This window comes from Diorhabda sublineata, chromosome 3 (assembly GCF_026230105.1).
Source record: "Diorhabda sublineata isolate icDioSubl1.1 chromosome 3, icDioSubl1.1, whole genome shotgun sequence".
In the NCBI taxonomy this organism is placed as follows: domain Eukaryota; kingdom Metazoa; phylum Arthropoda; class Insecta; order Coleoptera; family Chrysomelidae; genus Diorhabda; species Diorhabda sublineata.
In genome coordinates this window covers 22754633-22769796 of record NC_079476.1, presented here as the reverse complement: position 1 = coordinate 22769796, position 15164 = coordinate 22754633, and the positions used below count along the sequence as shown (strand labels likewise).

Sequence of the window (15164 nt, the reverse complement as noted above, 5' to 3'; positions counted from 1 at the left end):
ATTGTTTTCATAATTTCTATTTTCTGCAATAATTATTTCCAATTAATAAATTTACGTTCATTGTTTCAGGTTTACCCGGTCGGTTCTGATGAATTTGAATACAATGGTAAGTCTTGTTTTTGTGACCTCCGTTTGTATTGAGAAATTTTAATTCAAATTTTAAATACGTTTTTTTCTAATGCATTATTAAATATTTAACAATGTTTCTGGATTTGGTTTTTTAATTATAAAAAATAAAAATAATATGCGTCCATTTTTTGCCTTCTGAATCATCTATACACCCATATCCCATTACATCATGATTATCGAACTTGCTTAACAGATCTTTCCTAATCTGTCGAGGTGGCTTTTTCTTGGAATTGTTTCTCGCGGGAAGCGATTGATTGGTGGGAGAATTTAGTGTATATTGTGTCCTCGTATAGGTGAAACGACTCTTCTAAAATATAACACACACTAGTATCGTCGTTCAAATCAGCCGCTCCAATAAATTCGCCACCAGATCCCTCCTAACAAGACATTATCATTAATACCATTTTTGAAGGAAACATTCTGAAAACGAGTAGAAGCTATTTGGAGCAATATGTCCTTGTATTGTCATGTGACCGAAATAGCTACACAAAAACTTATTTAAGCACCAGAGTCATCCATTGATGAAGTATTGCTCACATATCTAGATGTCAGCCTTGAAGATGCTCGATTCAACACGAATAAGCACAATTCGACTTATATAAAATCAAGAGTTAACCAAAAACTTGGACAGTTTAAAAAATAGAAGAGAGGTCGCTGAGCTGACAATTTTTTAACGATAACACACCCGCAGATTCTCATCCGAGCTGTCCATCATATTTCTATTTAGAGCAAGATATACTCAACAGACAGAAGTGGGTGCAAACGCCCAGATCGCCAATTTATCCGGACTCTTTCTTCTGGAGAAATTCAAGCCTGTGAAATTAGCCACCACAGCACTTTTTTTCCGAATTGCAGACACGACTTACCAACTGTTCCAGAAGTTTTAATTCAGCGGTTTATCTACATGAACTTACCTTTCAGGTTTCAGATAACTCCATAGAACAAAAACTAGAGGTATAAGAATGAAGATCCTGGGGGCCACCTTATAGTCTTCCAACCACCTTCCAGGAAAACCCTGGTCTCGAACATAAAATAAATCTATCATAAGTCTATCACACGTACCTTCTACGATATATTTCGTCACGACGGACTGAGTAGAGGACGTGAAAATAATGCTGTGATATAAAAAAAGTCTCATAGATCCCTAGTTTCTGAGTAATAGGCATTTAAAGTTGCGAAATCAGAACTCATGTTTAAGTATATTTTCTAAATACATTCACACATTATGAATTGTTAATGGATGATTACGTATGACTATGTTGACTCAATTATTTTCACGTCATCTACTCACATCTTCAACTTCTACTTGTTGTGCAAACTATATGTGTATATAAAATGTTTCTAAAATAATGAATTTTCTCCATAATTCAGCAGCACTCTGTATATCCCCTTAAATGAAATGATTTATTACATACTACACCTACGAACTTCATAACCTAATTTTCTTCAAGGTTTGCCATGAACTGTGCGTGATTCGAAATTATCAATATTAACCTCAATAGAATGTTTGTAAAATTCATTTTACTCGCTAATATTTTTTAATGGCCACGTGCTTATCATCCGATCAAAATAGATATTTCCAAAGATGTCAAGTTTTCTAAGGAAGCACAACAATTAGAATGAAATTGCGCTAGAAGTGAATGTGTTGATAATCTCGATATAAATTTCCTAAATGCAGTAATGGTGGTCTTAATCGTAGTGTTGCTTGATTAGATTGTCTTAACAAAATTATTGGTAAAAATGAATCCAAATTGCTTTTGTGATGTTATAGTACAAGTATAAAATTAATACAGTAGAAACTCGATTATCCAGTCGTCAGTTATACGGATTCGCGATTATCCGACCGTCAGTTATACGGATTCGCGATTATCCGACCGTCAGTTATACGGATTCGCGATTATCCGACCGTCAGTTATACGGATTCGCGATTATCCGGCCGTCATTTATACGGATTCGCGATTATCCGGTCCTCAGTTATGCGGATTCGCGATTATCCGGCCGTCAGCTATACGTATTCGCGATTATCCGGTCCTCAGTTATACGGATTCGCGATTATCCGGACCAATTAAATAATAATTGAATAATATTGAGTAACTATATTAGTCTAAGCTAACGCTACCAGGACCCATGAAATACCTAAAAAAAAACAGAACGAAATTGATAAGCAAGGTAATGTACTACTATTACTAGATGATGCGCCAACCCATTCTTCAGTTGAATTGTTAGAGAGAGAAAATAAAAAGTAAAATTTTTGCATCCTAATGTGACATCCTTGTTGCAACCAACGGATCAAAGTATATGTAGGTTGTTAACTGTTGATGAAGATGATGTAGAAGTCGTTTTATCATTTTTTAAAAGAACGAATGTAAATGAGTGTTGTGACATGGATGTAGATCGGGGTTTTATTGAAAGGAAAACTTTAAACGAGGCTTGGAACAAAGAACTTAATTGGGAAAATGAAAATTCAATAACCAATACGGATGATTCTATTTTGGAGTATCAGAATGAACTAATGTTAAAGATACAAATATGCCAAGATTATGATGATGATATCAAAGAGTGGGTCACTTGTGACAGTAATGATCAAGGCTTTCAGATTATGTCTCGGATGACTAAATCGTAGAAAACATATTGCAGATAAATGAACAACAGGAAATGCAAGAGGATTAAACAGAAGAAAATCTAGACGTAGAGAGTGATACTGTGAGTTAACTACGGTTGAAACGAATTCGTGACATAGCAGCAATGAAGGGAAAAAGTAGCTTACGTTAAATTCCAATTACCAAATATTTTAAACAAAATTAAACTGATTATTATTTTTGATTACTAATATCATTATTTATTAATAAATATTACTATTATTAAACTTATTTTATTTCACAAAACCCGCTTTTCTTCGTACATTCGATAATCCGGACTTTCGATTATCCGAATCCCTAACGACAACAATTAATCCGGTTAATCGAGTTTCCACAGTTTGTTTCTTCAGCTTCCTTCAGTTCACTTGTAAAATAGGCGTGAACTTGAGAGACCTCAAACGTATGTTTCAAACTACAGATACTGAAAATTTGGGCTTAAACGTTACTGACTGTCTGGGGGTAGTTTGAACTTCAGTTTAACATGAAATGGACGATCCGAACCAAACATTTTCAAATTGTTTAATTTTTGGTGGATTGACTGAAGATTCGCACTTTTTTGATGAATTTGACGATAATGATGAAGAAATTATAAACATTATCGTCGCGCCGAGAAAACACAGTTATTCGTTCTAGAGCGAATCTTTAAATTATCACACATTTCGTAAATATGTTGTGGTTATATTAAAAACATGACATGACCATTTTTGTCATTCTCATCATTAAATTCCTTTGCTAACTCCTCCCAATTTTTTTCCTTTTTCTCCCAGTTTTTTCAATTCGACTGTTTCGTTGTATTTCTTCACAAGGTTAACCAAAAGCACTACTTTATAGAAATTGAATGATTTTTTTTTGTTCTTTGTTCATTTTTGTTTATACGACTGTGACTTGTAAAATAGAGCAACTTTTTTTATTCTGATTTAAACTAGAGTTCAAATCATAGTTTAAACTTCACTTCAATCTCCAGTTTTACTTTATGTTGTAAAATTAGCGTTTAGTAGATTTGACTTTCGCTACCAACTATCCAAACTAAGAAAAAAAATCTAAACTAAAGCAAAAATCGAATGAGCATCTGTCACAGCGGCCATCGAAGTAATTTATTTTTAATATTTACGAAACTATATTTATGTAAATTCATTTCCTGTTTTGTAGAAATTGATTTTACACTAAACAAGGACGGATTATTTTTTAACGAAGCAACCTTTTGTAACCTTGACAGAATTTAACGATTTTCGTCTGGTTTCAATTACTTTGTTTTAATTACCTCAAATATGTGTTTAAACTATAAAAAAGATCAACAACATTGAAATTCCAATGACAATCTTAATAAATATTGTATTGATTTACAAATGTGAAGTGCGTATTATAAACAAATATAGAGGAATTTCGTATAGCCGGAATTCCACGGGAATTTTCAATAATTTTCAGTAAACCAGGCATAGTAAGCTGGTGTTGATATACAGCTCAAAAACCTTCCGTAATAGATCTCGAAAATCGCATCATTCAATTGAAACATATTGAACCTTCCTCGTTAATGCGTTCTTACGGGTTCACATATATAACTTCCAGATAAACATAAATCAATGAAATATAATTCGGAAAATTAGTCGTGCAGTGATGTTGAAGAAAGTATCAGATTGAATAGGAGATCGTTTAATAGAGACGAAAGTGAAAGAAAACCTGCAAAATCATTTAGAGATGCTCTATTCGAAAAGAAACACGTTAAACCGTGAGATTTGAAACAAGAGCGGGGCGATATTAAAGTAGAAATAACTGTACGTTATGAGGGATTCAAGAACAGACCGTCTGCTGTGACAAATACAGAAAATGTTTTTGATGAAACATACGCAGAATCAGACCCTGAATATAAAGCTTTCCTACAAGATTTAAAATATAACAAATTAGTGGCGTTAGAAAAAATCAAAGAACAAAATCAAGATTTGTTCAAAATGTCTGAAGATTATTCATTGGGTCACTGTGTAGCAGAGGATATGAGGATGGGGAGTGGAATAGCTGTTACTTTTAGAAATACCTTTTGTCATGTCGATTCTCTTTTAAATGTGAACGAAAAACCTGGAGGTTTGGCAGTTTTAAAACAAAAGGACAGATTCTTGTATTACCTAATTACTAAAATGAGATCCAGAGATAAGCCTTCTTACGAGGATTTTTGGTGTTCTATGAAGCGTTTATGTATATAATGCATAGTTCCTATAAGTGGAAGGTGCTCCGACTAAGTGAAACAAATAGTGTATCGTTCTCTCTTTCCTCCGAGCACTTCAGTTGGTTCTGTTCATCTTTTGCACGCATGAAGCATGCGCAGAATAGATTAAGTGTCTCGAACGAGAGAGACAATTAATATTATCGGCACCTTAACGTTTTTTCCCATACCAACTGTCCATATGTGAATTAACTGAATAAATTGTTTACGAATAATATATTTAATAGCGTTCTACGCTAGAGTAGCGATGCACTAAACAACGAAAAAAACATTGAATTGACAAGTTGTTATATTGCAGTTGTTGTATTAATTTATGGTTGATAATTATGTTTTTAGATTCATTTCATTGTCGGTTTTATGTTGTAATGATAAAAATTGCGACATTAATTTACACAACCATTATTCGATGTTATTTTATTAAATTAATAAATCACAGCCGTAAAATATTTATCGTAGACTTCTTCCGATAAATCAATTTTTTTAATTCTTATTTTTTCTAAGAAAAATTTATCATAATTTATTTAATGTATGCCTTTAGCGTACGAAAAAATATTCCTACCATTCCCATCTTTGTATTTATCTGAACTTGGATTTAGGAATGCGTACATCGAGCACACTGATTATACAGGGTCATTCACGAAAATCGGATGTTTTTGAAGTGGGGCTCATGGTGGGAGGGACACGTGACTGGTATCTAATTTCAGTCATTGAGATGGATCCGTGGACCCTAGACCAACGCTTGTACGCGTATGACAGTTTTGTGCGAAATAACGAATTCATAACTGCTGTTCAGAGAGATTTCCGTCGTTAGTTCCTTCTCGCAACACAATATTGCGGAACCACCGGGTCCCCAACGAACTGCTAGCATTCAGGAGAACATTGAACGAGTAATGGAAGCCTTTGTCAGAAGCCCACGCCGCTCTATTAAGAAGCATTCAGCAGCAATTCAAATGAGCATAAGTACGATAAGACGAGTTCTGCATACGGATCTAAATTTCCATCCTTACAAGATAGCCGTCGTGCAAAAGTTAAAAGAGCAAGATTCCCAGCAGCGATTACCATTTTTGAAGAAAATGAAAATTACATTTTCATCTGAATGGCTTCGTCAACAAAGAAAATTGTCGGTATTGGGCAGAAAGAAACCCATAACAGCTTCACGGGAGAAAATGTATCTAGAGAAGATCTACTGAATGTATGAATCTAAGTAAGAACAACTTACGAAGAAGTCCTATCGGGCTACTGTCGCCTCAATGCACATCTGAAAATGCTAGACTTGGCAGATAATGCAGCGTGCTGATTCTGTTGTGCAGACGACGAAACCTCTATCCACATTATTTCAAACTGTGAGACACTACGGAACTCTAAAGCACTAGACCTGGGAGCATATGAAATAGAAGACGAAAATATCTGGCCGCTACAGCCATCCAACATTCTGGACTTTTTAAATGAAGTGAGATTAACAGGGTAATAGTTGTTAACACTGGTTTCACTAGTATCGAAGCAAGAAAGGTAGACACATCAGATTCTTCAAGTCAATACATACATACATTCAATGAACTTGATTAACTATTAATTCAAACCGAAAATCTCTGATAAACATTATCGATATTATGAGTTGTAGTTCAGTGGAATAAATTTTATTTTTTTGTAATGCCACTTCAGTATTAATTTGCTTATTAAAATAAACAACAGATAAAATGTAAAACAATCCTTAATATAGTAATGTTAAATCAAATCGCTTTGTATTACAACTGATATCTTATCTTTTTTTATTGTAATTGCGAAAGTAAGTAGGTATACCAAAACGTATCAATTTTTTTTACTCAGTTATCGTTCTTAACGTTATCGAAATTGTCGTATATATACGTTGTGTATGTTTCATTTAAACGTATTTAGTAAGTCCTTGAGAAATTAACTATAAAATTTTAATACTATCGATTTCACATTTATACTTATTTTAAAATTATATGAAATATCTTAATTTTGTCACAACATTTTAGTATTTTTTCTCGGTGATAAAGTGTAGATGTTTTGGTGTATCCAATACCAAAAAGTTTGACATAAACTGCGGTAATTATTTAGAATTGAGACTCCAGGCAAAAATCGTTCCAAAAATTTTTTCACGCATTTGGGGTTGTTTCTGAGGGTACAAATAGTAAATTTAAGGCGGGAAAGACATATTATTTCCATTATTTTAGACATAACATGTTACAACTTACATATGATAAATCAATGAAACCTAACCTAACCAAGATGGTAATTATTTAGAATTGGTTGCTCTTAAAACACTCGTCAGTTAGAGAGGAACATCTAGGTGATATTGAAAGGAAAACCAATGACTGACCTAGTTCTGAGAAGACCCTTTAATTAAAGTGGAATACGAGGAAACCCAGTGACTGACCTTGCTCTAGAAAGACCTTTTAATCATCAGAGTGGAATAGGAGGCCATAATCAAAGGAAAGCTTCATGAACATACGGTTTCATCGCCACAATCGTTACTTGAGTTGAAAGTTGAATCTGTGACTATGACACTCATACAAATACTTATAGTATTCAAAGGAAAAATAATGATTCAACTCGATCTAAATATAATTAGGAAATGTAGTTCTTGGAAGACGCTTCTCTATAATAAAGGAATTTGTCATTTTTTCATGAATCTATCACGAATTCTGAGAAATCGAAAGTTCATTACCTAAATACAAGACCTCAGGAGAATCGACGTAATTCAATAGTTGGCTAGTTTCGCAACTGGAACCGCGATGAGTGAAGTATGAATTAGTAAATATTGTATCTAATGATAAAATAAATTTTCTTAATGTTTCATGAAACTCAAGACATTTAAACTTCAATTCATGTCAACCTATATCACAAAAATGATTATAGTTTTGGCTGATAGAGCTATCAAGCTATGAGATCTTGAATTGAGACGCTTAACTACTCATGAAGTGTTAAAAGGAAAAAATTATTCTGAAAAAATGATAATTAAGGGAAAGGATAAGCAAATACTATAATCATTCAAGAAACTAAATAGATATTAATCATCAGATCAACCATTTCTTAACATATGTATAAAGACTTTTCCAATAACTATCAAATTATTCCTATAAATTAAATTAAAATCTAAATCAGTTAACAAGAAACTAAACAAAAGTCGTAATATTATATATCAAGTATCTTATAATGATTGTGGCTCAATTTACATAGGACAAATATCTCATTATTTAGAAAATAGATTAAAATGTCATCAATATGATAAAAAAATAAAACTGCATTAACAACCCATGGAATATCGAAAAAACACATTCAATTATAAAAAATTTCAAACGGAATTGATTACACGAACAAAAATTTAGAAAAATTGATGGGTGCTTATTTATTTTTGAGATATAACAACTCATAATAATCTATGGATCTAAGGATCTAAGTAAATGTACTGTTTCTTTAAATTCACCACACCCATTGGCATTGGGTGATTGTGAATAAAGAAAAAAAAAAAACATTACAATTCAAATGAATGACTAAAAAAACCAGCGAGCTGTTTGCAGTTAGTCTATCATATTAAACAACAAAGGAAACTGTGTTAACAATATAAACATGTATTTAATTTATTTCGCCTAGGAAAATCCGACACGCTTGAAAACAATATTTTATTATTAATTGCTTATCGAAATAAACCATTAACAATTTCTACTACTCTATTATTAGTTTTTTATTACATTCGTTGAATCCATCGCGTATTAAAAAAATAACAATACCAATCAAGAAAATGAATGATCAAAACGTTTAAACAGCAAAATAACTAAAAATAGCACTTGTTTAAAATTAATTCTTTGGTTTAATTTATTTTTTTTTACATATCATCAGGTATCTTTGTTGGGAGGTTCCCAGTTCCAAGTTTTTTTATATGAACGTTATGCCGGGCGTTCATAAATTGCACGCTAGAGCTAAAGTTAATCCACCTGGTGGTTTGTTTATTGTGAGGATGCTGTCGTTGTGCCTGTCCGCAGAAATATTTACATTACATAGAATAGATTCATTATTCCTGATAAATCAAATGTAAATTATTTATAACTTCCTTCAACGTGAAAATGCGATCCCTTTCGAATGATGGGTACAACCAATTTCTGTTAATGGGAAGTATCAAAAACTGTAAAATAAATGTTAAACACTAACAAGAACTATAAATATCAATGTAGTAGATGTTTAAAATACCCACTGAGAACTGCACTGAATAAAAATGCTTTCTAACCTTACTTAGTTATTTATTTATATCAAACTTAATGTCCGAATGAAATCTAATACTATTAGATCAGGTGATCGCGCGGGCCATTTTATTGATCCTCGGCTCCCTATTCACCAATTTGGAAATATTGCAATATTCCTCGGTGAAATTCCAAACAAAATTCTTACCAATGAACGAATAACACCCCTATTTTGAAAATGGCTTCAAAGTAGGAGCCGAAACGTCGACAGTTTTCAAAATTCCCGTGTTCTTTTGTTCATAATCCACACCGCGGAAACCTCACCTCATATATATATGTAGAACTAAGTTCACGGGTTGAAATGGAATTTTTAAAATTCTCAACGTTTCAGCTCTCACTTTGAAGCCATTATCATGATAATGGCCTATTTCGCTAATGAGGGTTTTGTTGACAGTATCCTTATCTTCATAGGATCTACATATTCCTTATTTAACAGTTTCTTTTTCACATATTTTGACTGAAGATATCGAACTCGTACAGCTCTCGATTCATTCTTTTAATAATTTAGATTTGTAATTTTGTATTCATACACCGAAGGCATCAGAATTAGTTCACATAAATATATATATATATATATATATATATATATATATATATATATATATATATATATATATATATATATATATATAATACATATAACAGTTATGTTATTAATGATTATACTTTTACTTAGTGTCAAGTGTTGACCCTAAGAATTGCTTGTTAAACTCAACAGTTGATTTATGATTCTTTCACAACAGTTTGTTAATCGTACACCTTGACTTATAAATGCACATTATGATTACTCAATTTGAGATAATTGCAAATCTTTTTTCTTTACTTTTTCTTACGTACTTTAATTTATAGACTGTCTAATGTACGAACCATAGTTTGTTAGAAATACCGAAATGTACGGTGCGAAATGTTTTACTTCTGTTCAAGCAATAAAAATTACTAAAATCGAAGAAAAATAGTAAACCAAAACATATTCACGCATACAACACGTCATCAGAGTTGAAAACGCCAAAGTCGAGCATGTGTCAGGACCGCAATCAGCACTTAAGAAAATATTTGCGGTTTCATACAACGGATTAATTATATAAATGTACTTCGATAAACATATTTTTTTATCCCCTATCATATGACATTGAGCCTCCGCTGCCTTTAGCATTTATATATAAGGGGCACAACTTGCACATCAATGGTTTCAACGTTTTCCTGGACTATAGTTTTTCAACTTATCAAGTCTAATTCTTTAATAGCTTCATGAAAAAAAATTTTTTTACGTAAGAACATTTAAACGTATTTCGGTAGACACTTGAAGATGTTTATTCGATCTAATAGATGCAAAGTCGCTTGGTGATCATGCTTCGATCACGCATCGATTGTTGTTTGTAAATTATTCGGATAAGTAATTAAATGATGAATTATATATTTGTTAACAAATTTGATTGTATTTATTAAAATCAAGTTACAAATAAATAAAATATGACAATTCATTAGTTAATCTGGTCCTAACGGGAGCAGCTCCAAGATCATCTCCTGCATCATTATCATGGTAATGCTAGATCCTGATACTTAAGATATTTGTTCGACTTATGATGTGACAAATGCCTCTTGTATGTTTATAACGACTTTTTGTTTCTATTTTCAGGATTCGTACGAAACACCACCTGCTCGATCGTCAAATTTCAGTAATAAAAAAAGACGCTATGACTCTCCCTACGAAACCGTTATGCAGCGATAAGCAATCGTTGCCTCTGCGAGCAGCAGGTGGCGTTGCTAAACGAAGACAGGCCTGTTTAAGCGCAGCCTGGGCTGATCCGCCTATTATAAGAAGAGAAAAACGTAGAGCTATCTGTTCGTGGTCGGTAGGATACGGTACTCTCACCGAAGCAGACGAAACGTTGTCGGACTGTCAAGATACCACTAATTACAACGAAGGTGAGTTTATTACACATATTATATATTATTAAATAAAATAAAATAGATAATTATTAGGGTTAGTACACTTTGGTGTTTAATTTTGCCACAATCCCACTACGAAAACGCTCATAATTTAGCTGAAACAGACTTCGTTTCAATTGCTGCAACCTATTTTGCTCGGTGGCAAGTATGAGATCCATTCGAAGGTCTACCGCCATCTTTAGGTCAGGCCAGATAGTTTTAGACCATCCTCGTAAGTGTAAAAGTGTAAAAATGATTAGAAAAAAATGTTTGTTCGGTCGGGAACAAATCGATAATCAAGAAATCTTAATCTTGATTTTTTTTACCATAGCAGCCCCGGAATCGTGACGTTTATCAATCTTAATGACAAAATTGGTATTAGACAGATATTATATTGAAGTGTTTAAAAGCATCACTGACTAGCGTGTCGGCATTTTTAGGCTGACATACGAGTTTTTTGTAATCGATACATTTGTTGACCGTTTTTATATCTACTGGTTTAGTTTTTCGTTTATGTGTATGTTTTGCTAACGATAAGAATGACGCTCTGTTCTTGTTTAAAGTGGTCTAAAAAGTGTATCATATTTTTACTAGAGTCGGTCGGTTATTTGCTTTACTTGTAAACGTTCGAGTTACGAGTTTTAATTAAAGTATTCAGTTTTCACGAGTTTATTATTTACTTCACCTGATCCACAAAAATTCTACAACAGGTTATGGGCCCAGGTGTGTAGTGGAAGTAAATAATTGTTCGGTTTTTTTTTCGGTGTAACGGAAAAGTGAAGTGCGGGTGCGACTGAGTAAAAACTAAGTGCATTCGGCTATCGTTCGCCGGTCAAGTTTGCCATAATGGAAATTGACAAACCGAAAATAGATAAACTGCGTGATGCTGACAACTGGTCGCAGTGGCGGTTTGTGATGCAAACGCTATTGGACAGTGACGACTCGTTAGAAATTTGTGAAGGGACAGAACAACGGCCAACTGAAGGATTTACGGACTACCAGAATATACTTAAAAAATGGATCAAAAGAGAGAAACTTGCCCCTAAGTTGATTGTCACAACAATTGAAACAAAACCCTTGCAGTTAATTATGAATTGTACAACGGCTCATGAAATGTGGTCAAAATTGCACAGTGTTTACGATCTTAAATCCGAAGAGAGCCTTGCGTTGGTACAAAAGCAATTTTTTGAATTTAAGTGGAGTCATGATGGTGGTATTGCGCATCACATATCAAGTCTTGAGCAGCTGGCAAACAAGATGGATAAGTTGGGTGGTAAGATACCGGAATCTATGTTGATAACGAGAATACTCTCCACATTACCACCTAAATTCAACTTCTTTCATAGTGCTTGGGATTCCACAGAACAAAGCAAACGTACTTTAGAAAATTTGACAACAAGACTACTAACTGAAGAACTAAGATTTGGCAGTCAAGAAAATGTTGAACATGAGTCTAAAGTAGCGTTAGTTTCAGGAAAGTTTGCTGGAAAGATAAATCGTTTCGGGAAGTCATCTTCAGCTGATTCTGTGACGCGTTGTTCGTTATGCCGCAAAAACAACCACACGTTTAAAGACTGTCGGGGTTGTTATTCGTGTGGCTCAAAAAAACATCTATTAAAGGACTGTCCAAATAAAAGTGAAGGCTCGTCAAGTAAAAAGAGAGAAGCCTTTGTTGGGAATACTACCGGGAGTGGACAAAATCATTGGCTCATTGATTCTGGAGCTTCGCAGCATATGACAAATCGACGGACCTGGTTTGTAAATTTTAAAGAATTTGCAAAACCAACTATGGTTTATGTAGGTAATGGTGCCGCCGTGGAAGCTTTTGGAAGTGGTGACATTGATATGGAGACATTTGTAAACGGTGAGTGGTGCCCAGGAACTTTATGTGACGTCCTCTATACTCCGGAAATGTTGAAAAATTTGTTTTCGGTTCGCGTAGCCGCTAAAAAGGGTATCGATTTCACTCTGACGCATAATGGTACTCAATGTACATTTCGTAGAGGTAAAAAATTGGTGGCTGTCGGGATCGAAGCGGGTAACTTATATCGACTTTTAATGCGAGTGGTTTCGCCGGATAATGCTTCTGCCGCGTCAGTGGATGATCAACTGCAACTTTGGCATGAACGGTTATGTCATCAAAATAAACGACACGTGCAGATGGTTATGAAAAATCGCGGAGTTGAACTTAAGTTAAACAATGAGTTGTGTGATGCGTGCGCGTTCGGTAAACATCACAGACTCAAGTTCGGTACACGTGAGAATATTGCATAACAACCACGTGCAATTATTCATTCGGACGTGTGCGGACCGATCCAAGTGGAAAGTCCAGGTAAGAAAAGATATTATGTACTTTTCAAAGACGATTACAGTAATTATCGGACTGTTTATTTTCTTCGTGAAAAATCGGAGGTCAAAGACAAAATTGAACTTTTTTGCGCGGAAATTAAAACACGCTTTGGTAGAGACATCATTGAAATGCGTACAGATGGTGGGGGCGAATATGTGAATAAGGAGGTTGAAGATTTCCTGAACAAACGAGGTATTAAACATACAATAACAACTCCTTACTGCCCGGAGCAAAATGGAAGTGCCGAACGAGAAAATCGTACCTTAATGGAAGCAGCACGTTCTATGTTACATGCAAAGCCACATTTGCCGCAGTTTCTTTGGGCCGAAGCTGTAAATACTGCTGTATTTGTTTTGAATAGAACAGGACCAACCAAAATCAAAGATCAAAGCCCATATGAATTATGGTTTGCTGAGAAACCCAGAATTGGTAACCTAAAAGTTTTTGGTACGGATTGTTTTGTCCACATACCTGTACAAAAACGTAGAAAACTGGACAAAAAGGCATTGAAAGGCATATTTGTCGGATATCTTGAACATCTTGATGGGTATCGTATTTGGGTTTCGGAAAAACATGATGTGGTATTAAGTCATGATGTGATTTTTAAGGAGGAGAAAATAGTTTTAAAATCAACTCAATTTGAGAATACATCAGAAGAAAATCACGATAGATCAGATACCAGAAATGCTGCAAGAGCCAAAAGAAGTTTTGGAAGAGGTGTCTTCAGAAACTACAACACGTCAGTTACGTCCCAGGGATAAAATCAATGCTCCAGATTATTACGGTATTCCTGTAGCGTGGGTTGCTCAGAGTGAGCCAGAAAGCTTCGAGAAGGCGGTTTCATCAGAACATTCGACTGAATGGTTACGTGCTATGCAAGAAGAAATGAGCTCCCTGCAACAAAATGACACGTGGTTGTTAGTTGAAAGACCTCCTGACAAAAAGGTAATTGGAAATCGTTGGTTTTTTCGTATCAAGTATAAAGACAATGGTGAAATTGAGCGGTTTAAGGCGCGTCTTGTCGTAAAAGGTTGTGCGCAGAAAACCGGGATAGACTTTAATGAAACTTTCAGTCCCGTGGCTCGTTTTGAGACTATTCGTGTTGTGTTAAGTTTTGCTGCTATGGAGAAGCTTCATCTACGACAGTTCGACATCAAGACAGCTTTCTTGTATGGAGATCTTGAGGAGGAAATTTTCAAGGAACATCTTAAGGTCTACTGTGATGCGGATTTCGCGAGTGCCGTAAATACGCGAAAGTCAACTTCGGGAGTAATTTGTAAGTTCGGGGGTGCGGCTGTAACGTGGTTCAGTAAAAAACAACAATGTATCGCGCAATCAACGACTGAATCCGAATACGTGAGTGCGGCTATGGCGGTAAAAGACTTAATTTGGTTAAAGCGCATCATCAGTGAAGTAGGTTTAGAAAATGTAAAAAATCCATTGTTATGTATCGATAATCAAAGCGCACTTAAGTTGATAAAGAACCCAGAATTTCATGCTCGTACAAAACATATTGATGTTAAGTATCATTTTGTTAGGGATGTATATGCTAAGGGCGAATTTGACGTCATTTATGTATCTAGTGACGAACAGGTTGCTGATATGACGAAGCCTTTACCAAAACCTAAATTTGTGAAGTT

General features: G+C 34.5%; 1 protein-coding gene across 4 annotated transcripts in view; it reads left to right on the top strand.

Moving 5' to 3' along the window:
* Positions 1-15164, top strand: part of LOC130441924 (probable E3 ubiquitin-protein ligase RNF144A) — a 77920-nt gene that overhangs the window by 20654 nt on the left and 42102 nt on the right. For 3 of the 4 annotated variants that reach the window (XR_008909659.1, XM_056775807.1, XM_056775805.1), the window contains exons 2-3: positions 70-106; positions 10882-11171. Coding sequence is in view for 3 of the 4 variants with exons in the window: in XM_056775807.1 (XP_056631785.1) it covers positions 10940-11171 (232 nt within the window). In the remaining variant the exon portion in view is untranslated. Of the gene's footprint in view, positions 1-69; positions 107-6827; positions 6879-10881; positions 11172-15164 lie in introns of those variants that run through there. The other variant, XM_056775806.1, reaches the window with a different exon arrangement.